Genomic DNA, 24,606 nt, shown 5'->3' with positions numbered 1-24,606 from the left:
AGAGAAAACTGAACATCTGTTAGGTGATGCAAGGTAATTGCTTGAGGCTTAGGACAACAGCGGCAGTTTCTGCCTCTGGGATAGGAATATTAATCCTGTTAGCTTTGACCCCAAAATATGTCCTCTCTCTCCTGTAGGAATATCTGACCTTGTTCTCATGTCTGAATCATAGAATCATAGAATATCAGGGTTGGAAGGGACCCCAGAAGGTCATCTAGTCCAACCCCCTGCTCAAAGCAGGACCAATTCCCAGTTAAATCATCCCAGCCAGGGCTTTGTCAAGCCTGACCTTAAAAACCTCTAAGGAAGGAGATTCTACCACCTCCCTAGGTAACGCATTCCAGTGTCTGCATGCTACTTATTCCAGAACTCTGGAGGGCCTCAAGGAATTGAATTGCTGATAATCCTGCTTCTGATACATTCTGGCTTTACTTCTAGCTATTCAAAATCTTACAGTTTTAAATGTAACCACTGACTGAACCATTTATTTGCATAATGAAGAAAATCTGTTTTTTAAAAAAACTACTCTTTTAAAAGCTGCACACAAGGGAGTTAGTCATGAGACACTGAGAGCAGATTCCAAGGATCGCTTCCCCCACCCTCTGCTTCACCTATCAGATGCTTCCAGACCCCTCTCTTTATCCGTTGCTAATGATTAATTATTTTTCATTGAAGGGAGCAGTCTCATTTAAATGTTGTTGAAGTCAACTAGACAGTGTCTGAGTTCGAGTCTTTGTTTCCAATTTCCAGGATTTGAATAGTGTTAAGAACTGTTATTTCTGAGTGGGAGTTTTCTTTGGCAAAGTGGGGAGATCACAGGAAGCATGGTCCTTAGGTCAGTCACAATGGATACATAGTTCTGACAAGGGCATAACAGATTCTGGTTTGCCAGCTCACCGGAGAAAGAAAATACACTACATTAGAAAATACACTCCATTCTGCCAGAAAATGCTTCTGTACTGCACCAGTAAGAGTTAAATAAGGAAGAGCCTTCAGGAAAGTCTTCTGATATGACTTTATTGACTTTGCTATTTAAGAGGAGAGAGCTTGGCTTTAGTCTATAACAAGGGACCCGTTCTGATTTTGCAAACTTTCTCCATCAAGTTCGTGTGTGTTGAGGCATTAATGTTTTGCAGTGATTTGTAGTGTCAGCATGACTCAGCACTTTTGCTGCTGTTTTGCTGTGCCTCACTTCAAATTAGTGCAGTGGACTTATAAGCAGGGACACTGGATTTTAAACCTCTTGCATAAATAGAGAAAATGAGCATTTTAAATTGTAATGCCTGGTGCTTAACTTTAAATGGAAATCATTGTTTTAAAATGTTCAATTGGCTTTGTTCTCAAGCATAAATGTTATAAAATAGAGATTGTTTGGTTTGTGAGGAAACAGTTTGTTGTTGCTGAATGTTTAACCCCAGCGGAGTAGGCTGTCTTGTATTAAAAAAAAAAACCACATTAGAAATGAGGGGTATCTGGTGAATTTTTCTATACTCTCTTAACAGAAAATATGCATGTGCTCTATCTTGCAGGGTTTTGTCACTTTCTTCTACTTCGATTTTTTTTTAACCTCTGTGATGTGAAATGTGAAGCTCTTGATAAAAAACTTTGCATGTAATAAGGTGCTAGTGGGTTTTTGTTTCTAGACTCCCATTCCTGTGTGTTTACACATGTTGGTTACAGCAAACAATTCACAGCTCTGCAAAGTTACTGTGAACAGGGCCTGACTCAGCTTTATAAAATTTAAAAAGGTAAATGTACAGTAAAGTTCCACCACTGAAGAAACTGGGTAGAATACATGAGATTTGTCTTAACCATAGAGATTCTGTGGTTGCACTTAATGTTAAGTTTCTGTTTAGATGTAGTTTATAATTTAACTGATTAACCATTTATTAAAATGTCAATCGTTAGATTTTTAAAGTCTAATGGGTCAATGGATTGCTTATAGCCATGGTTATAAACATCTAACATAAGCAGATCATGTCTGTAACCTGCTTATAATATTAATAATTTATCCTTTATAAGCCATTTGTAACTGGAACCTTAATATAAAAGGTGACCAGCCTCCTTAAACTGAGGCAATAGGGGATGGGGTAAAGATATACAGAAATCTTAAAATATGTGTAAAAACTCAGTATGTTTTTCAAAAGAGTCCTAAAGGTATTCTTACAGAAACCTGTTGGCTTCATCTGTAAGTGATCAGTTATCTGTTGAACTGTGACAACACTGAAAGCCACATATAGTTGCTTGTCTTGATTCCCTGCTTCTAATAACCAGTGAATTCTTGTTTTGCAGACGGACATTAACTTGCCCTACCTTACTATGGATGCTTCTGGACCAAAGCACTTGAACATGAAGCTGAGTCGTTCCCAGTTTGAGGGGATTGTAGCAGATCTGATCAGGAGGACAGTAGCACCTTGCCAAAAAGCCATGCAGGATGCTGAAGTCAGCAAGAGCGACATTGGTGAAGTCATTCTGGTTGGTGGCATGAGCAGAATGCCTAAGGTATGGCATGTTCCTGTGTGACACACACCACTTAACACCTTTGTCCAAGGATTGAGTCACTTTTATTTGTGTTGCACAAAAGCATTTTAAAGGGGACCTAAGTCCTAATTCCAGAAACTTTGGCGATGCTGTAGGTGAAGGGCTGTCTATATAGTCAGCAGGATGAGTGGGTAGGGGGGACATGATCAGGCATGCCAGTCATGTGACTAGAATTTCTACTCCCTCCTTTGGTTGGTGTTTGATCCATGGGTCTGTCTGGAAGATACTGCTGATGGAGTTAACCTTCCCAAGACCAGTGAGAGTTGGCAGGAGTTACAAATTTCTGTTCCTGGCTCCTGCTGCCTGATGTGGACTGAACACAAGCAGTGCTGTTGAGATTTAAGAATTTAAGGCTTTCTCTCTAGCCTGCGAGAACAGCTGTGTGGTCAGTATGCTGCTGCCAGACTTGTGACTTCTGTGGAATTCACCCCCTCTTGTCAACTTAGCTTTGCCATCTAGGGATCTTGTAGGTTCACTGTTCTGGCTGTCAGCGAAGTCATTCTGTCACCTGCTGTTAATGCATAATTGGGTATGTGTTTGCTCCCTGGCATAAGCGATGACATGTTTCACTGGCCTTATGCTCTTAGCACTGGCTACCTAGATATACTTGACTCTTGTATACTGTGGTGATAAGCACCAGCAGGTGACTTAGACTTGCTTTGCTGACATGCAAAGTCTTGAACATTTAGGACCCACCTGGTGTTGATTTAGTGTTCTCAGATTCCAAGCTCCAAAAAGAACTGTTCAGTTCCCATGAAGTCAGTGGGGAACATGCTTGTGCAAGGGTGTCCTCAAGAATGTGGACTGTGCTGCTACTGGAGGTCTCTTAGGGTGCATCTACACAGCCAAAAAAAAAAAGACCCATGGCAGTGAGTCTCAGAGCCCGGATCAACTGACATGGGCTTGTGCTGCAGGGCTAAAAATAGCAGTGTAGAGACGCAGTGTGGAGCCCAGGCCCCGAAATCCAGTGGGTGGCGGGGAGATCTCAGAGACCAGGCTCCAACCCAAGGCCAAATGTCTATACTGCGATTTTTAGCCTTGCAGCACCAGCCCAAGTCAGTTTACCTTTGCTCTGAGACTCGCTGCCATGGGTTTGTTTGTTGTGTAGATGTACCCTCAGTTATTCACTCCCAGTCTGTGGAGAACAGTAAAGACTGCTTTACTCTGTAGGTGCTGTGGTACTCTTCAGATGTTATCACCATCTTACTGTGACTGACAGCCATCCAGGATTCAGAGTACGCTGGTGGGAAGAGTCTGCCTGGGAGTGATTACTTCAAAGCGCTGGCTACACAGCTGCTTTCAGAGCACTAGCAGGAGCCCCACTAACCCAAGTCTGTTGATGAGGGCTGGGAGGCTGCTCCTGCAGGTGCTCAAATGCTGTGTAGACATACTCTGAGGTTTCAATGACTGTAAGGTTTGCAGGATAGAAGTCACTAAAAGCTACTGTCCTGGCCAAAGTCCAGTGATTGCATCCTCCCTTACTAAGGTCCCTGCAGTTTAAACTGGGCATAATATTTTCCTAGCCTTCTGTCTGAGTCTCTTATGTAGTGTTATACACTGTGACTTTATTTCCATGGTGGGGGAAGCCCTTCCTGAAATACTGAGAATCCTTTGGGAGTGGAAGACACTACTTAAATGTCAGTATCCTATTTATACCTTTCTAGCACCATGTGGCCTTGCAAGGTTACATAACGCTTCCCTGACTACTCTCACTCAAAGCTTTAACTGCAGGCTGAGTTGAGCACAGCCATACCGAAATCTGCACCTGTGTATTGCACACAGTAATGTAGCTTTCTCCCTCTTGTACTGCATCTTGCCCAGTTCACACCACTGCTGGGTGGTTCACACCATCCCATTCACACCACTGCTGGGGTGGAATTTGACATTACTTGAAACTGCTCTCACACAGCCAGTGCTCCAGGAAACGTCAGGTCTGTGATCAGAAGTAATACTTCCCCTTGTACTGTAAAACATGCCCTCTAGGGGGAAGATTTCCAGTTAATTATATGGTCTTCCTGTGTGTTTCACTGTATCAAGGGAGTGTTCATGGGCAGATGAGCTGGAGTAGTGCTCACAGCTCCCCAGGAGCTCAGTGCTCGCTTGTCCAGAAAATGGCTGCTCCACAAACGCAGCTTGGGATGCAGAGGAGCTGTGAGCATCAGCTAAAATCTCAGTGGTGAAGGTGGGCCCCTTGGAGTGGAATTGAGAGCCGTGTAGGGTGTTTCAAACACCCAGCTGAGTTTCTGTCCTGATACTTCAGCCATGGATCTGATAAATTCATCAGCATATTGTTCTGAAAAGGTGGAGCGCAAAGTATCTTCTGAAACACCACATTAAGTAGGGGCTGGAGACATTGTTGCCCTTCATATGGCTTCATTTATTCTTTAATACACTAAACAAGATTAGGTGTGTCCTCTCCTTTCTGTGGATTTTCTAGCCTGCCCCATGGTTCTGTGCTTGCTATTGCATTTCAGTCCCCGGAGCTGGTCCCGGCACTGGGGAGAATAAGCCTGGAATATGCTGACTTGTGCCCAGCTGGGATAAGTGATCCCTGTTCTGCTCGAGCAGAATGTTGCTGCGTTATTGCTGTGTGGTGAGCTAGGGGTCAGTGTAGGTGGGAGTATTGAACTCGCAGGGGGCTAGTGTTCTCCATTCCCCTCCTTGGGTCACTCACTGCTGGCTATCTGGGTTGGAAACAGTATTCCAGGGGAGGGGGCTATCTGTCTTTTGGCCTCCTAGGTGATGTAGGTGTAGGGCAAATATGGGTGCACCTGAATCCACTCAGCTGGGTGCTAGGAGGAGCAAATTGAGGGATGCGGGGAGTAGGAGCCAGTCATGGGCCTGAAGCTTAGTCTCATACGTCACTGGATGGCAGAAGTAGTAGGGGTAGGGGGAAGGGAACGGCAAAAGTGTCAGCTGGTTGGAGGGCAGATAATGAGGGGTTCCTTCCTCATATACATTTTTTATTATGCCATGGGGTGGGCTGTGGCAGCAAGGCTGTGATAACAGGAGTTCCCTACATGTCGGCTGTGTTCTGTACTCATTCAGGTGCAGCAGACTGTGCAGGATCTGTTTGGCCGTTCTCCTAGCAAAGCAGTTAATCCCGATGAAGCTGTTGCTATTGGTGCCGCTATTCAAGGTGGCGTGTTAGCTGGTGATGTCACCGATGTGCTGCTGCTGGATGTGACTCCTTTGTCCTTGGGAATTGAGACGCTGGGAGGTGTCTTCACTAAGCTTATCAACAGGAACACGACAATTCCAACCAAGAAGAGCCAGGTGAGGTTAAACATCGTGGCAACTGTCTGCTTCTAATGGAGTTCCTGGGCTGTTGTCTTAGGGACAGCACAATAGCAGGCATTGGGTGCCCCATGTTCTATTTCTGCCCCTTCCCTGTATTTAAGTCCCATGGGGACACTGTGACCAGTGTGCTTTTTCTCCCTATCCATGTTTCCCAGGAGGGTCAAAGTCATGCCACTCAGTGCTTTCCTCATAGCCCAGCCGACGAAACTGAACAGCTTAACAGTTTCACTCTGCTGCCTGTGGTAGCATGACTGGAGGAGCACTATGTGCAGAGGTAGCAGCATGGGCATGATCCTACGGTTGGGGAGGGAGAAGGTGGGACACCCAATATGGGGAATAGGTAAAGGGCGTTTGGAATTGAACACACCGTGAAGGTCCAGCTGGCTTAATAGTGGTAGCATTTCTGGGCTCAGGGCTAAGATGAGTTCTCACTACAGCAAGGGCTGGGAGCCCTGTTAAGGCAGCCCTCTGCCCCAGAGAGAGAGGATATGCCTTGTGTTGCTCTCTGACAACCATCTGAGGCTGAAGGCTTCTTCAGCTAGCTAATGACGGTCACTGCAATATGCAGCTATTGGGGAAGAGAGCAGGGAATCCCAGATGAGTCTCTTCTCCTTTCCACACCCAAAAACCTAGACAGAATTCAAGTGGAAGGAGAGGCTGAAATCCAACACAAAATGAGGCCAATTAGTGAGTAACTCTTCTTTGTCGGGGTGGAGGTAGCTTTCAACCCAATAAACTCAACTTCCCTCCCCCCTCTTTAGAAGCATGAGGTGAGAAATCTCTTGAGCTTTTTGTCTTGGGACAGAACCAGGCCATGTGTCTGTGCTATGATGTTACTGTCAGCACATCATTCTGAAGAGAACTAGTGCAGAGACTTAATATAACTGAGCACAATGCATGGCCAAAACTGCCCTTGCTGGTCTGGACTCATAGAGAATGCTCTCCCCATCTTGCAGGGATACTGAAAAGATTGGGCTCCAGTGCTCATTTTCTTGTTTCTCTCTGACTCCCAGACAAACACTTTGACTGCCTTTGTTGAAATCTCGCCTGCTAATCGTTATCTTTTTGCCTTAGAATCTTTACTGTATTAAAAAGCTTGTGAGGCATGGAGGGAAAATACACATTTAAAGTATTTCTTTATCCCTCCAGCCTAACTTCCAAGTTTTCATGCTGTTCCCTGTCCTTTAGTCCTTGTATAGTAAGTAGTTCAATTCAGGGGTTGTAAGCTGTCAAATATTCTGTTTCTCTCACCCTTCTACAGGTGTTTTCTACAGCAGCTGATGGGCAAACTCAAGTGGAGATTAAAGTATGCCAGGGTGAGAGAGAGATGGCTTCTGACAACAAGCTTCTTGGCCAGTTCACTTTGGTATGTTTGCACAAAATGTTCATAACCTTTAAACTACCTTTATGCAGTAAGTTCCAAGCCTCCCATTTTGTTTGGAACCTCCCCCCTTCCCTCCCTGCTTCTCTTGAAAGTGGGGACTTTAACAGAAGCCATTTGATTTTTACCTGCCCCACAAATGTAAAGCACAAAGTGATCCAGGCTCGTAAATCAGTAGGCCTTACTGACCGCCTGCCTTCAGTAGCCATACGCTCTTAGAGGCATTGATTTTTTTGGTACCCATGGAACTAGGATGTTAGATCCTGTTGCCAAATATAACTCAGTACTTAGATCCCATGTTGCTTCACAGTTGTCCCTGAGGCAGCCGGTAGCTGGCCCATCACCCACTCCCTTCAAGTCCCTTTGGAGCAGCCTAGATTGTGTTAGACAGCAGTTACCGTGCTTCAAGGGGTGATTGTGTATAGGACATAGCTGCTGCAGTTCAGTGTGGCTGAGTAGTTCACTCTCTTCATACATAATCAGCCTGTACAGGTATTTGTCCTCCTGATCCGTATGGATGCTTCTGATTTAATTTCAAGAGTGGTCATGTTGAATAGGGCTGTACTGTATCAGGACCGCCTGAAGCTAATACAGGTTCTTAAGAGGTTTCTTCTTGCTTGACATCTCTAATATTAAATCCAATTGCCGGAAGGAGCCTTCCGGTAAGGCAAGGGTTTGTATCTCCTGAAGCATGGTGAATCTCTCACCATTTAAACATGGTAGCCTCAAGCAGGGCCTGGCTCTCCCCAGAATAGACCCAAGTAATTAACTAAAGAAAATTGAACTTGTTACCGTGCATGGGACGGGGAAAGTGACTTACTGGCATTAAGTGTAAAACAGCATTTGCTCTTCTTATGACATTTATGGCAGCTTCCGGGTAGAAGTCTGCAGCTGCATTAAATTAGGTCTGTCCCATTAAGTCTATCAGATACCACTAAATTGTCACGACTTCTGACAAGCATATCCTGGGATCTGCTTTGAGGTTGTTTTAGTTGAATTGGCAGTTCACCAAGATAATATGCACAACACTGAAGGCTTCGATACCAAGCCCACATCTGTTGGGGAACTAATGGCTAAGCACTTCTGGTTTCCAGGTTGGAATTCCTCCAGCTCCACGGGGAGTGCCCCAGATTGAGGTCACGTTCGACATTGATGCTAATGGCATTGTTCACGTTTCAGCAAAGGATAAAGGGACAGGACGCGAACAGCAAAGTAAGTGCAGCTATCATTGTTGTGCATTCCCTTATAGTGAAGGGAAGGAAATTTATGGAATTATGCTTGGCTACTCGGTATGAACCTCTGAGTGTATGACCCCCAATAGTGTGCTAGATGTCTCAAATAGATGGGATCCCTGCTCCCCAAAAGCTTACAATCAGAGTCATACATAGCGCAGCAGGTAAGGGTGATAAGTAGGCAAATACGGGGAAGGGAGAAGTAGGACAATTTATATTTGTTACCAGTTATCCAGGAGGTATGGTATCCGCTCCAGTGTGTTAAACCTTGAGCACCAGGGATGGGCTGCTGGTGGCCACATCCAACCCACCAGATCATTTTATTTGGCCTGCCAGTAGGCAGCAGAGATGTAGCCACAAGTGAGCTGCGGTGCACCCAGCTGGCACCCTGATCTGAGCACCAGGCACTGTGCTTAAAGTGAGGGGAATCATGGGATACAGGGCAAACGGAGCCCAGGACTGGGAGCAGGAGCCCACACCTAATGGCCACCTAATGGCCCAATCATCTCTCCATCACGGAAGCAGGGGCCAGGCTCTACCCTTCACCACCAGTCTCTGGTTGCTTCCTTAACATTGGCTCCCACCTCCCACAGCCAATCTAATTGTGGCCAGGCCCTGAGTTGGGATGAACTCATTCCAATGGGGAGGCATATCTAGAGCTGGGAGTGTAATGGCAGAGCCCCTTCCTTGCGGCTGTGAGGGGCATTGGGACCTGGACTGGATCTCCCCCCAGTCTCTGCCTCCCCCATGGGCACAGACTTCACCCATGTGCCAGGCTCCCCATCAGCTCTGGTCTCCAGCTCTGTCCCAGGCCACCCAGCTCTGGTTGCATTCTCCCTACTGGCAGAGTGTGTGCCCTGCCCCTGGTGCTCTTGTCTCTCAGCTCTCAAACAGCCAACTAGTGGGAGGTGGTAATGAAGTGGGTGGTGTGGGGCACAGTCGGAGCCTGTGGTGATGCAGGAGTGGAGTGGTATGAGTCAGTGGCAGTGACTTCAGTAAAAAACTGCACCCTTCAATAACCTGGCTCATTAACATTTATTTCGGCATGGACCGCCAAAGGGCTTTAGTGGCTGTTGTGACCCTCATCTACTACCTTAAAGCTGCCCAACTTCCATTTAAAATGAGCCCTGTACACGAGCAGTCCATGTTGAGACTTTTCACTGGTGGGAAATAGGCTAGCTTTTAAGTCTTCTCTTCAGCAGATGAAATTGCATTGAAAGCAGCCTGACTCTTTCACTTCGTGAAATGCAGTGATGTAGGCAGAAGAGAAGTCCCCTGACAGTGACAGATGAGCAGCTGTAGGTCATGCTCCCTTGCACCTCCAAGAAGCTACCCACCCACAGAGGCACTTGGGGCAAAGACTTCTGTTTCTTGTTTTTTTTTGGTTGGGGAGAAAGGAAGGGGCTGAGCAGGGAGGTAAGTGACTGGGAACCCTGGACCAGGTAGGAGCTTGTTTCCACTGGTCTGCTGTGCTATGCACCTTGGCACACTGTCCATCTGTGAAACTAGTGTCATATGTTAATAGTCCTAGCAGCTTATTGTCTAGTCATGGGACAGCATCAGTGTGCCAAGCTGTGTTAGGGGGAGGAGGTTAATTAGCAAGACACCTGGCCAATGGCAAGCACCCATAGCATGAAGAGTGCATCTGATCAAACAAGCACAGTACTAAGAATGTACTAACCACTCTGCCACAAGAATTTTAAAACCCAGGTGCTTAAGGCATATTCCCCTGATAACCAGCTGATTCTGGTAGCCTAGAAACAACATCTTTAAACTGCAGGGAGTTTGGAGAGCTGAAGCGGTCACTGTGTTTATTTAATAACACAATCAAATATTAGAAGCAATATTGCCTCCACAATTACTGTTGTAACCATCAAGCACTGGTTTAGACCTCTATAACTTTGGCTTGGAGAACTTCTTTAGCCTGGATTGCTGGATTTCTACAAAGCTTGAAGAAAAATTGTCATTATTTGGCACTTACTTCCCTATGATGATTTGTTGACTTCCAGTGTGTTCTGCTTCATTCAAAAATGGCGTATTGCCTCTCCATTCCAGAGGTATGGAATTCCTTGAGGAATTTGCGGGTTATAGCTGAAGAAAACATAATTAGAAACTTGCTTTAATCATCTTGGTGAATATTTTTGGGCTCAGTCCTGCTGCTATTGACAACAAAAAACCACCTCATTGACACCAAATTCATTTGGAGCAGGAGCATGCACTGTTTGTCGCCTTGTATTAGCTGGTTGCAGGTGCCCAACAGGATATGGAGGACCAGGGTTCTTATACCAGCCTTTAGCTACCTGTAGCATATAACAAAGGTTGCAACCATGATCCCATTGTAAATCTCTGACTCATTTGAAATAGACTAGTATTGTTAGGCTTTTAGGGTTTAGGCTCACTGTCACCTAGAATACTCTGTGAAAAATTTTAAGTGCTTACTGAGGTGAAGACCTAAAATTGGTTCCCTTCCTGAAGTGTTGTAAAATGTCCAATGACATCTGTCCCTTGCTTTCCGATGAAATTGCATTACGCCACCCCACTTGAAATGTAGTTTGTAATGTTGCTCAAACAAGGCAGCTTTCACAGGGCAGCAGTAGGAAAAAATTAAGTTGCCTTTATTTGAAAGCTAGCTACAGTTCTGTCACTGAAGGAAATAGAGGGAGAGTGTGGCTGGAAACAGGCTTGTAGCCTGCTTCTGAATTGCTCTGGGCTGCTCTCCAAAAGTGAAAGGAAACTCCATGGCCTGATAAAGACTCCTCCTGCATTCCGAGCCAGAATGCCCCCTTGGCCTGAGGGCCATATACACAGGCTCACTTTCCACATGGAGTAACTGAAGAACAGTGTGAAGTGGCTTGCAGATGGTTACAAAGAGGGTATCTAGCACAGCTGGGAACAGAATCTTTATCTGAGTTGCCAGGCTATTGTCTTGTCCATTATACCAAACCTCTCCAAGTGCTGTTCTGTCCTTGTACTTTCTAGTAGGTCTCCCTAGATAGGCACACTAACTAGAATAATGCAGACTACTAGCAACCTTGTGAGAAACTGCAGCCATTCAGCATTCTGTTGCTTTCAAGGTGCACAAGGATTGCTCTCTGAGCCCAAGAGCTGAATGCTCTCATGAGAGCAGAGAAATGGTAAATGCGGCTCTAGGAAGGAAAGTCATTGGGGATCTGCACTTTTCTCTCATCAGATCTCTTAGTTTATGTTTATACTAAGCATTCTCAAGGCAATGCTTTTCAAACCATGGGTCATGACCCAGTACTGGGTCTTGGAATGTAAGGCACCGGGTCGCGGCAGCTCTGGTCAGTACTGCTGACCAGGCTGTTAAAAGTCCCGTCAGCCATGCTGCCCGGCTAAGGCAGGCTGTTCCAACTGCACTGCGCCCTGGAGGCGGCCAGCAGCATGTCCGGCTCTGTGGCAGGGGGGCCACGGGGCTCCATGTGCTGCCCCCGCCTTGAGCACCGGCTCCAAAGTCCCATTGGCCAGTTCCCGGCCAATGGAAGCTGTGGGGACGGGTAGTGCCTGTAGGTGAGAGCTGGTTGCACGGCTTCACCTAGGAGCCAGACCTGCTGCTGACCACTTCCGGGGGCACAGTGGTCCACAGTGCCAGGACAGCACCCGGCTGTGCCGCTGACCAGGAGCCTCCCAAGGTAAACCCGTGCCCACATCCCTTGCCCCAGCCCTGAGCCGCCCCAAATCCAGAGCCCTTTCCTGCACCCTAAACCCCTCATCCCTGGCCCCACCCCAGAGCCTACACCCCAGCCCAGAGCCTCATCCCCTGCCACAGCCCGGAGCCCCCCAAACTCAGAGCCCCCTCCTTCACCCAGAGCCCCGACCCCCTCCTGCACCCCAACCCCCTGCCACAGCCCAGAGCCCCCTCCATACCCCAAACCGCTCATCCCCACTCCCCATTGGGTCACGGGCATCAATAATTTTCTTCAACTGGGTCACCAGAAAAAAAGTTTGAAAATCCACTGCTCTAAGGAGTCACTATTGCACTGGCTCAAATACATGCCTTGTGCTAGCAGCTCATTAGTACAAGGAAACGATCCCTAGCAACATAACTTAGCTGGTGTGTCTGGAGCATTAATGTAGGAGCTCTCTTCACTGTAGGAGAAGAGATTAAAATACAAAGCAGCATTTTTTAATACTGTACTTTATTTTCTAACGCAGTCGTGATCCAGTCTTCTGGTGGCCTCAGCAAAGATGACATTGAGAACATGGTGAAGAATGCAGAGAAATATGCAGAGGAAGATAGGCGAAGAAAGGTAACTTGGTGGTGGTCGTTGTGGTCTCTTGTAATGGGTAGTTTACCAGCCAGTCAAAAATCTCCATTCCATATTATGAAACTGCACTCTACTCCGAGGACTTCTGGCTTGACATATAAAGGCCAGATTAAGAGATTGTAATCATTGTACTCGTGCCTATGTTTGCATGTGCAAGGAGTGCAATTGCCTTTGCAAATGGATTTTTAGATGCCTAGATTACCACTTGTCCCCCTATTACCAAATTTCTACATGCAGTTGGCTTTAACTGCAAGAAAATATAGGCATATAAATACCCAGCTTATTGGCCTCTGTTCAATAGCTGACCTTATATTTACAAACCAAGTATTTTAAAATTCTTTTCTAAAGAATTAAAGGGACATGGTTGTGCTATAAATAGACAAATTCCCCTACCTGTTACTAATATGTGAACTGAAATTTTAAAATCTGGTTGAATCTACTTTTCAACACGGATGCTGTTGAATGTTTACATTTAATTCGTCTTGGATAGTGAAGCTAGCCCTATCACTTTCACTTCCAGTTTCTCCTGGAGCAATGCAATGCTGCATCTTTAGTTGCAAACACAGCAGGGAGCTGTTTTCACTGAACTCATTGAAATAAGTTTTGTTGTGTGTGTTTTTTTTCTAAATTTTACAAAACCAAAATGTTGGTCCGAACCCCCATGACACGCACACCCTTCAATGGGCAGTTGCAGTGCACGTGTTAAAAGCCTGGTCTCCAGCATCTTGAGTGCCAGATCTCATCTGAGTCTTGGTATTTATGCCTTCCGTGCACATGAGATCACCATTCCCTCAAGGAATATCTGGTCACAGTCCACATCTCCTTAGTCAAAAAGGAGTGATGCTTTCTGCACTCAAGTGATCAATCTATAATATTTATAAGGTTAATGGTTAGGACTAATTGATTTAATGAGGGTAAACTATAATGAATTGCTCTACTAAATATAGAACATTGATTTAAGCAGCTGATACTGTAGGATATGGCACTAGCATATGCTTACAGACTGCGGAAATTCACACTGTAGATGCTTTACACTGTTCTCGTCTCTACAGAACTAGTGATCTTGTTTTGGCAACACTTTTAAATCTCTGATCCTCAGAAGGGTGAGGTTCTGGCATAGACCAAAGGATAGAATATTCGAGTAGCTTTCTGTGAAAGGAGCTGAATTTCCTTAGGAGGAGTTGTAGCTTTTTCTTCTCTGCTTCAGACCTCTGTTGAAACCCTAAGATTCTTGATCCCTTGGCATTTGGGAGTTACATGTGCAAAATACACTATTGAGAGGTGCCAGCTCCTTGCATAACTTGTTTTCATGTATTGTCTGTCGGGTAGACTTTGTGGATACATAGGGCTTGTGTAGAGTGCTCTGAACATTCCCACCCCATCTCCTTGTCTTGTCACTGTTTATGTTCCTAACCCACTGAACTAGTGTTGGTGGTTTCAGGTGCCCAGATGACAGCTATGAAATGCTGGAGACACACCCCTCCACAGATTGGGTGCACCACAGACAGCAGTACAAGCTTTCTTGTGCTGCCTGCTAACATGCTTAAACCGTGCTCTGGAGTGACCCACTCCTGGATGAGGGCAGTTCACTCTCCAGTTCCCATTTTTAACTCTTGGCCTCTGCAGGGTGTACCAGCTCAGGTGCTTTGGGTGGTGGTGGTTTCAGATTAGGTGCTGTGAACTTTGAACCACTGACGAGGACCAATAGAAAATAAAGGAGGTGGGTTTTTTTGTTTTTTGTTTTTGCTAACAACTCCATTGCACCTTGCAGCATTATTCTTGTGGGGCGTTTTCCTAAACGGGTGGAACATCCAGCCTTGCTCTGTCTGAGACTGCCAGCAGTGCAGTAGTTCATGCCGCCACGTGGATTAACGCACTTGAGCAATGGACCACATGGTTCATCTACCTGTAGTAAAGCAGCACTGCAGCAGGTCCCATGCTGGTTATCTTTGTAACCAGGAAAGCTAGTAGGTATTGCATTTCTTGACCAGAAAACCTGGTGTGCAAAAATAACCCACTTGTCAATTTGCCCAGGAACGTGTCGAAGCTGTCAACATGGCAGAAGGGATCATCCATGATACAGAATCCAAGATGGAGGAGTTTAAGGATCAGCTGCCAGCAGATGAGGTGGGTATTTTCTGATGCCTTTGTTAAAGGGGCCAGAGTTCCCTACAGTATCTGCCCTCTCAGGTAAAGAATGGGTTAGCATGTAACCTCTCAAGGATTCTTAACTGTTTAAAATAGCATGTGGCTGAAACTTGCTAGAGAAGTTGACTTTCAGAATACATGAAGGATTCTTAACAGTGGAAGGTAGGCACAGTCCTTGGCTGCTTTTTGTCCCACTCGTACAGTGGAGGTGATTGTCTGATTTCAGAGGGAATTTTTTCTTCAGACACTGAATGTACGAAACAAGTTTTCTTTGTCTGTAAGTTAATCAGCATTAAGTGAAGGCTTCCATTCTGTCCTGAGAGTCTCAGAGCAGTGGGTGAACTTGCAAATACAGAACCCAGGAACTTGGGAGCAGCTTAAATGGTTTTAAACTTAGTTTCCTTCCTTTACCTGTAGTGAGTCAGATGCTTAGTGTCAGAGGGGTTTTAATACTGTTCAGTGACTGCTTCATCGCTGCATTATTCTTCATTTCAAAAGCTATGTTTAAAACTGAGTTCACAAGCTGCAAAAGTATTAAAGCATCCACTTCAAACACAAAGAGTAATTTGGGGTTTTAGGAGGGGCTGAGGCTGGAGATTCTTGGCAAGTACCCTTGGATAAAGATTCAGTGGCTCTACCCAGATCACTGCTGGGCTTCTCTTTAAAACATGGGTGTGGAAACGCCAGGTGCTCGTGTAGCCCAGTGAGAGCGTAGAACTTGTTTTCTAGCCTAGCAGGGGCTGGGAAGGCAAGAGACTACATACTTAGCCTCTGAAGGGAAGTTGCGTGGGAAACATGTTTAACCCCATCATCAGCTTTGTGGGAGACTGGAGGGGCAGTGATAATGGGCACTGTAAGGAGCGTGGCCTGCTTGGAGCAGGGAAATCTGTTATACAAGGCTTCAAGAACATAGTATTCCTTCCAACCTGTGGGCCTAAAAGTAAAGGACTGACAGTGGCTGCCCACATTCTACCTCTAGACATGGCTGAGTGAGTGTCCCACGCCCTCACAGCTCTGTCAGTGCAGCTGTCCCACAGTAACCTCACATCGCCAATCCTGCCCTCTTGAGCGCACTCCCAGTCTGACAGAGAAGTGCCAGATTGTGTGGAAGGTTTGACAGATGGCAGTAGGGATGGGATGGGACTATATTGCTTTTGTTTGCATCCCCACTCCTCACACACACAACAAAGGGAGGAAACTCTTAGGGGCTTTGTGCATTGAACACTCTGCTTTGTGGCTCTTTCTGGTGGAGTTTTAAAGATGGGTAGATGAAGAGCAGCTTTTTCTGCTCCCCTTGATTCTGTGGTGGCAGTAGGTCACTCGAGGTATCAATGAGGCAAGCTTTCAGCCAAAGGGGGCAGTTCTGTCTCTGGGGCTTCTTCAATCCTTGGCTTCTCTGCTGAGACTGCAAACAAGGTGACCAGTTAGTGCAGCTGTAGTGTGTTCAGTGATGTGGATACATGCCCGCCGGGAACTGGACAAGCTACTAGGCACTGCAGACTTTTAATTTGAGACTTAAATCCACTTCTTTTGGCAAGAGCTGGGAGGGGGTTGTGGAAGTGAAGGGAAGGGCTCAGTTTTAATGAACTAAGTGCAATGTAACTATTGTTTGTAACTTGTTTACAGTGCAACAAACTGAGGGAGGAGATTGCTAAAATGAGAGAGCTGCTGGCTCGTAAAGATGCTGAAACAGGAGAAAACATCAGACAGGCTGCGTCCAGCCTGCAACAGGCGTCCCTTAAACTCTTTGAAATGGCATACAAAAAGGTGGGTGTGCAGGGCTTGTGGATCACACTGGTGCTTGTACAGGGAGAGGGAGCTGATCCAAATGAAGCCTTAGAGGATTGTCCGTGCCTGGGTAGCTCGAAGCCACAGGTCAACTCCCCTAAATGGCAGCTGTTGCACTAATGACATCTCCTCTGGCACAACGTCATGAGCTGTCCAGCCAATCACAGAAGTTCTGAAGTCTGACCTTCAATATTATGTAGCATTTTGTTTGTGCTGCTGATCTGTGCCACCGATTACGTATAACTTTTTAATGTAAAACTACCTTGTCGAAACAGTCATTACAAAGCTCTTGATTGGTGACAAGCAATACTTGAAACTCTTTTTATACATCAAGATAAATGGGCATCAGGCAAACCTCCTAGCAGAAGTATGAATGTAGATCTTTCAGTGAGCGTAGAAAGGATACTATGTCCAGATGTTCAAATGCAGTTATTAAAAACCACTAAAATGATGGCAAACATTATTTAAACTTCTGTGCATAGTCATTGGATGCTAGAGACTCATCATGGGCTTCCTGGCTGCTCTGTCTAAAATGGTCAGCTAGGGCCAGATTGTTAACAGTATTTAGGCCCTAATGAGATTTCAGAAGCACTGAGGTGCCTAACTCCCTTTGGTTTCAGTGGGTATTAGTCGCTTTTGAAATTCCCACTTGGTGCCTAAATACCTTCAATAATCTGGTCTTTAGACTTTGTCTTTCAATGTGAGAAGAATATTGTGATCAGTCTAGAAGAAATCTGGGCAGCTGCTTCCAAGCTATCGGGATATCTCTGTGGGAGTAGCGTTCTGTAACTAACAGATAGTGTCTTTCACAGATGGCATCAGAGAGAGAGGCTTCTGGTGGAAGTTCTGGGGACCAGAAGGAAGAGAAACAGTAGAATGTCACTCTTGCGCACAGACTGCAGCAGGAAGAGGGTGAAAATTCTGAAGCTTGGGAGCGAAGGGACCTTCCTGAGCAGGAATGGGCAGAATTCAGTCTTACTGTGTTTTTGCAGTATTCTATATATAATTTCTTTAATGTATAAATTTAGTGATGTGTCCACTAGATGAATCATCATTTCATGAAAGTTAATTCATGCTAGACAAAGTTCTAAATATTGAGCCCTGTGGTATTTTCAACTGAGCGGTTGGGGGATTCACTCATCATTTACTCCTAACATTTGACGAAGTGGTATACTTAATTTGTTTAAAGGTTTGAAACCATGTCACAAATTCTGGGGTGGGGATGGGAGTCCTTATGTATCCTCTTCGTGGAGCCAAGTGCTTGTGAACTGATTTGTAACAGGTCCTGGGTTCAGCAGTGGCAGGGCCAGCTACGTTGCTAGAGAACGTTAAATCTGCAGCTAGCTTAGTATCCTTGTACTGAAGGAGAATGGGTTACTTTAATTTGGCTGTAACTTAATTCCTTTTAAATAAGGCCACATTGAAGTTACATGCGTTGCTTGTCTAAGCTTTCTGCTCCATACCATGTCTGTTCTCTGCGTATAGTAAAACAACTTCCCTGATAATAAAATTGTTCTTACTGGATCTGTTCTGGATTTTTTTAAAATAAAAATGGAAAAGCGTCTAATTTCTCTTGAGGTTTTTGGCTAGTTGCATCCGGGTGAAGTGGCATTTGTTGGTAGACCCCCTGCTGGCACAAAGAATGTGAGCAAACTGGAAACCTGAACACCATACGTGTTTTTGAAACTAGCTTCATTGATGCTTTAGTCCTGGTTACATTCAGAAAAGTTCTTCCTGCTTTTCTCTTACTTAGTGCTTGCATGCTCTTCTTGGAACGTAGGAATTGTCCTGCTGGCTCAGACCAGTGCTTTATCTATTCAATATCCTGCTTGGAGGCAGGCATCACTGGCTCCAGAAGAAATTATGCATCATGGGGCTTTTTGCACTCATAGAAGTTTCTTCCAGGCCGTCAGTTGGCTATTGCTATGAAGAATGAGGGTTTATACCCTCATTACTACACTTACACAACAAACTTAAGTGAATGTGACTGGTTGTTCATATAAATGTCTCCTGCACTTAGCCCAGACAAGGAGTTCTTGGAATTGTACAAACAATGGAGGACACTTCATACCTAGTGCAAAGTGAGGCGATGGAGAAGCCTTTACTGAAACTTGGTCAAAAGTCCAGTTTCTATGAACAGGCAAGACAATGTATCAACTGGCTCCTGACTAACAATCTGCAAATTAATACTTTAACTCCCCCAAAGTACGGATTACCCATCCCAACCTGTCCATTCCCAAACTTCTTCCTTCCCACGTGCCCAGCAGTGATTTCACTTTCATGGTAAATCTAATCCCTACTCTCATCCCAATTGCAAAACCCTCCCATTCCCTGCCTCCTCCAACATCTGTCGATACTGACCCCAACAAGCATCTCATCCTGATGGTCTTCCCCCCAAAAATTTCCCTGTGCTCACTCCTTAGACTTCTCGCTCTCTCAGCTATAGATTTTGGATTAAAGTGTTCTCCATCCCTTGCTGCTGGCCTCCCTTCTGCCCCACAAACCAAGATCGTTTTCCCTCTACTAACAGCAAAGCCTGCTCACTCGGCTACTCCACTTCAGAGCTGCTGCTCCTACCTCCCACCCCTGCGTGTTGCCAGTTTCCAGCAGGGAGCTTTGGCACTATTGGGTTAGTCAATGTGAGCAGTCAGGTCAGCCGCTTACTTTCATCTCCAAGTGAGCTCACGTAAAATCCTATACAGATTTTAGAAGATTCCTCTTGAGAGGAATTGAGATCATGCCTACTTTGTTAAATCTATTCAAAGAGGGGCTTTGTAAAATGCAGTGGGTCATCTGTGTGGAAAGGAAGTCATAAATAGCCCCACCCAATAAATCTTATCTACAGGTTCTACCTCTTGCCTGAAATAGTTCAATGATGATACCTATGTGTGAGCTGAACACCTTGGGCTGGGACACATTAAAGGCCCATTCTAATTAGTGAGAAGGAAATGGATTTGAGTAAAGCGCTTGCTGGGCTGTTTCAAAAGTCTTCTTGGAAAATAAAGGGCTTGACTAGGAGCTCTTGGCAGAAAGCCGGTACAGAGGCTAACATGATGTTGTATCAAGGTATACAGTGGTGCCCCCATAATTGGAGGTTGATCTGGTGTTGAACAGCTTCATCAGTGATCCAAAAGAGGTGGGGTGTTGGGCTAAACAGGGCTCTAGTGGTATTAAAGGGGATGCAAATTCCACAGAGGACAGAGAGACCTAGATGGGAAAAAGATGGGCATCAAAGGATTAAATGACTTTGAACTTAGAAAAATGAAAGCTCAGAGCCCTGGAAGACACATAGTCAGTGGGGAGAGAGGCCAGACATGCATCACTGCAGGAAGAGAGAGAGGCACTGTAGTTGGGATCACAGCTTTGAGCCAGGAGTTTCCAGAGCAGACTCAGGATTGTCATGGGGCAGGGAAGTGATTGATGTGAGGAGGAACGTAGCTTATAGTGATGCAAAAGGGGTGTCTTTCTTGCAAGCTGGCTGGTCTTCGATCTGAATTAATTTTGTGGTAGTGAAAGTTGCTGCTGTGATATTCCTTGTGTCTGATTTTCTGGTGGCTTCAGTGGGTATCTGTTTCTGTCCTTGGATGAAGGTAATCCATCTACTGGAGACTAAGGGCCTTTCTGTTCACAGCTGTCACAGGGACTGTAACTTGCAAGTTTTAGCTCTACCTTGGCATAGCAGCCCACAGGGATGGGGAGGTTTGGTCTCCATGGCCCATTCAGACCTTGGCAACACCCAAGGTCCTAACAGCAATAGAAATTTCAGTAATGTGGACACTTCTATGCTTAAGAACTAAACTGAGACCTCAACTCGCATCATGGGTGAGATTCAGATTTTATAAACCCAGAGGCTATAAGCTTTTTGACACAATCTGCCTTGACTGAGGGCTATTGTGCTGCAATTTTTCCAGGTTTCGTTCTAGAATCAGTAATTATCTGGTGTGAAAAGGACTGTTGGTAAGAAAGGGTTGGACTTCCTCAGAAGCTAAGCACACAGCTCCATGGGCAAATGTCTGGCTGTGGAAACGTGCACAAAATTACCTACTTTGGAGTGGCACTTGGTGTAATTGCATATGCAATTTAGACATGCAGGTGTGCATGCATTTGGCACATCCAGCTGTATGCTTAACCTTTCCACAATATGGAACTAGACCATGGTCCTGTATGCAATATCTGTTTATGGCAGGCACTGCTTAGTACTGTATCTCCTGATGAGAACAGTCTCCTTTACAAACCTAGGTTGCACACCAATGTGACCATCTAGTTGGTTTCTTCACAATCTGTTGGCATCATCAAAAGGGATTCTCCAACAAAAGTTGCTGATTGTCTGGAAAAGAGCAGGGAGAGACTTTCCTTGGCTCAGGGGTGTTTTGGGTGGTTCCTAAAAATGGTTAAATAGAACCTGTGATGGTTTTGGCTACTTCCTGCCTTAGCCCACAGGCAAGCAGCATGCACAGTATTAAACACTGTCTCAGTGCCAGAGCCAGGAACAGAAGCCTGGAATCCTAAATGCCAATCTCTTGCTTTTGGATCTAGTCTGCAGTTGTAGGACCATCAGGACAAAAGCATTGTCTGAAGAAGACTCTGCTCCTAAATAGCCTCCAGGGCTTTTAATTATTGGTCATAGCTGACCTTTACTTATTGAATGAATCTTTTCTTTTACTGCTCGAGCTCCCAGCTGCTTATGTCTGTTGCATGGAAAGATGCTGTTTTTAATGCTTATCACTAGCTCTGCCTTTTCTTTGGAAAACTAAATTATTAAAAGAGTCAAAAAGGGGTGGAATCAGGGGATTTTTCTTTCATGGTGAGAACAGCTCCCTGCTGCAAAAAACTGCTGAGCTGGCAAGAGATGCAGCATTGCCGCTAGACAAATGGCTATTATCGCTCATAAAAGGAGTGGTTCCTGTCCCAGAGAGTACCTGCTTTAGCAACATGCTCCTCTGAAGACACCTGTCAGTAGAGAGGGCGTATTTTAGATTCATTGAGTTTGGTCATTCTGAATATAAACTGATATTCATCTTGGGAAGCCTGTGTCCTGTGCAATGCTAAGGTTTTTGAATAATATGTGCTAATCCCTGCATAATAATTCAGCACCTTTTGCACAGCTGCAGTGGGGGCTGGGGGTTTTACTGGCCAACGTCTGTGCCATGTGCGTTCATTTGGGTGCATGAAAGAATCCCTCACCCAGAGCTTAGGGCTGGGTGATGCATATGATGTAAAGTCTAGGGACTCAAAACATGAAGTTCAATTGAACACGTCACTAGCAGCTGACGGCTCTGTGGGGGGACCTTGGAAAATCAGGTTGTTTTAAGTAATAGATAGTGCTATTAAAACACTTGCTTCCAGGCTTAAACCAATCTCTAATGATTAGATTTTAGAAAGAGACCTACTGTGAGGGGCAGATTAGCCCTCATCTGCCTTCTGTGAGGTTCTTGCACCTTCCTATGGAGAATAGGCGCAGGTGTAGACAGGACACTGCACCAGACTGACCAGGGGGCTGATGGAGTCTGGCAATTCCTACGTTTTCAGATCATATAAACTTGAGGAATGTGCCGTTTAAACCAAAGGAGGGAAAATGCAGAAAAAGCTACCAAGCATCTATAGGTTTGCACTGAAAGGAAGAGTTTCATTCAGTAAGATGCTCTGGATACCGATCAACTTTGTTCATTAAACATTAGAGACAGGCGTGAGCCAATACCCCAGATCCACATAACCCTCAGCCACTGGAAGACTCAGAATCCCAATCTGAGCCAGTTCTGCAGCTGGCCCTTCTCTGGCTAAAGGGGTGAGCCAAACCTCAGCTCCAAAAGTGCTTGTAGTTTGTGAGCTTCAAAATCTGGAGCTAAATCTCTGTGTCTTGGGCTCATTTCTAGCAATTGTTTCATTTGCCTTGGTCAGTGCAAGCATGTTGACCCCTTCAAGGCTGATTCATGTGTGCACAACTGCTGTAACTATCCTTGGCTGAAATGCAGTTTTGTAATGTTCTGTAGCAATATTTTATAGCTATAGCTGAGAGGAATGGGACTCTTTCTCCACTTTCTCCAGAGGTGCAAGCACACCATGTTACATGGCTGTGTCCTTTTGTAAAGTGCATTTCTACGCTGAAATATGACCTGGTGTGAAAGGATGCTTTCTTAATTCAATAGCTCTTTTTCCTGAGGACTAGGGTGACCAGATAGCAAGTGTAAAAAATTGGGACGGGGGTGGGTGGTAATAGGTGCCTATATAAGAAAAAGCCCCCAAAATCAGGACTGTCCCTATAAAATCGAGACATCTGGTCACCCTACTGAGGGCTGTGTCCCAACATAACTCTCAGAAAATGAGATGGATTGTAATCCTGCTCTTGCATCATCAGCGAGTTGTTAATTTGGCTCTGATTGCAGTGGTCTTACTTATGGTTGTGATGCATAAATTAAGAAAAAGCCCAGCTTGACTCTCAGATCCCAGGGTGAGTTTTTTATGGCTAGTAGTTAGAAACAAACTATCTACCTTTATATTGTAAACTGAGCTGAGCAGATCTGGTCTGGAGTGATGGAAAGATGAACATGGAAACCCATGATGATATTTTTGCACAGTGACTCTTCAGAGTAGAACCATTCCTTGAAGTACTAATCTAAAATGGAGGGATGTGACTGAACTACCAGAGAAAATTGAAGGTGTCCAGTTATCTATCTATCCCCACTAGGGCTGTCGATTAATCACAGTTAACTCATGCCATTAACTAAAAAAAATGAATCACGATTAATCGCAGTTTTAATCACACTGTTAAACAATAGAAAACCAATTGAAATTTATTAAACATTTTGGATGTTTTTCTACGTTTTCATATGTATTGTATTCTGTGTTATAACTGAAATCAAAGTGTATATTATTTTTTATTACAAATATTTTCACTGTAAAAGTTATAAAAGAAATAATATTTTTCAATTCCTCTCATACAAGTATTGTAGTGCAATCTCTTTGGTGTGAAAGTGCAACTTAAAAATGTAGATTTTTTTTTGTTACATAACTGCACTCAAAAACAAAACAATGTAAAACTTCACCACCTACAAGTCCACTCAGTCCTACTTCTTCTTCAGCGAGTCGCTAAGACAAACAAGTTTGTTTACATTTACAGGAGATAATTCTGCCCTCTTCTTATTTACAATGTCATCAGACAGTGAGAACAGGCATTTGCATGGCACTTTTGTAGTCGACATTGCAAGATATTTACGTGCCAGATATGCAAAACATTCATATGCCCCTTCATGCTTTGACGACCGTTCCAGAGGACATGCTTCCATGCTGATGACGCTCATTAAAAAAATAATGCATTAATTAAATTTGTGACTGAACTCCCTGCGGGAGAATTGTATGTCCTCTGCTCTGTTTTACCCGCATTCTGACGTATATTTCATGTTATAGCAGTCTTGGATGATGACATAGCACATGTTGTTCATTTTAAGAACACTTTCACTGCAGATCTGGCAAAATGCAAAGGTAACAATGTGAGATTTTTAAAGATAGCTACAGCACTCAACCCAAGGTTTAAGAATCTGAAGTGCCATCCAAAATCTGAGAGGGACGAGGTGTGGAACATAATTGCAGAAGTCTAAAAAGAGCACACGTTCATGTGGAAACTACAGAACCCAAACCACCAAAAAAGAAAATCTACCTTCTGCTAGTGGCACCTGACTCAGACAATGAAAATGAACATGCATTGGTCCGCACTGGTTTGGATCGTTATTGAGCCGAGCCCATCATCAGCATGGACACATGTCCCCTGAAAGACAGTTGAAGCACAAAGAGACATATGAATCTGTTAAAAACAACAAGGAGTCCGGTGGCACCTTAAAGACTAACAGATTTATTTGGGCATAAGCTTTTGTTAGTCTTTAAGGTGCCACCGGACTCCTTGTTGTTTCTGTGGATACAGACTAACACGGCTACC

The 24,606-nt window shown here is 44.8% G+C and overlaps 1 protein-coding gene and 1 non-coding gene across 2 annotated transcripts in view; both read left to right on the top strand.

Annotated features, from left to right (window-relative positions):
* HSPA9 (heat shock protein family A (Hsp70) member 9) overlaps nt 1-18,200 on the top strand; it is a 31,962-nt gene extending 13,762 nt beyond the window's left edge. Inside the window, exons 10-17 of the mRNA XM_073356002.1 lie at nt 2,293-2,502; nt 5,590-5,817; nt 7,103-7,207; nt 8,317-8,434; nt 12,628-12,722; nt 14,775-14,867; nt 16,515-16,655; nt 17,489-18,200. Coding sequence (XP_073212103.1) covers nt 2,293-2,502; nt 5,590-5,817; nt 7,103-7,207; nt 8,317-8,434; nt 12,628-12,722; nt 14,775-14,867; nt 16,515-16,655; nt 17,489-17,551 — 1,053 coding nt within the window. The 3' untranslated portion in view covers nt 17,552-18,200. The remainder of the gene's footprint in view (nt 1-2,292; nt 2,503-5,589; nt 5,818-7,102; nt 7,208-8,316; nt 8,435-12,627; nt 12,723-14,774; nt 14,868-16,514; nt 16,656-17,488) is intronic.
* Nucleotides 6,664-6,734, top strand: LOC140916685 (small nucleolar RNA SNORD63). The gene has a single exon (XR_012160599.1). It is a non-coding gene; the product is annotated as a small nucleolar RNA SNORD63 (small nucleolar RNA).
* Nucleotides 18,201-24,606: the final 6,406 nt, after the last annotated feature.

This window comes from Lepidochelys kempii, chromosome 8 (assembly GCF_965140265.1).
Source record: "Lepidochelys kempii isolate rLepKem1 chromosome 8, rLepKem1.hap2, whole genome shotgun sequence".
In the NCBI taxonomy this organism is placed as follows: Eukaryota; Metazoa; Chordata; order Testudines; family Cheloniidae; genus Lepidochelys; species Lepidochelys kempii.
Note: the sequence above shows the minus strand (reverse complement) of the source record. Positions and strands in the feature narration are given on the sequence as shown.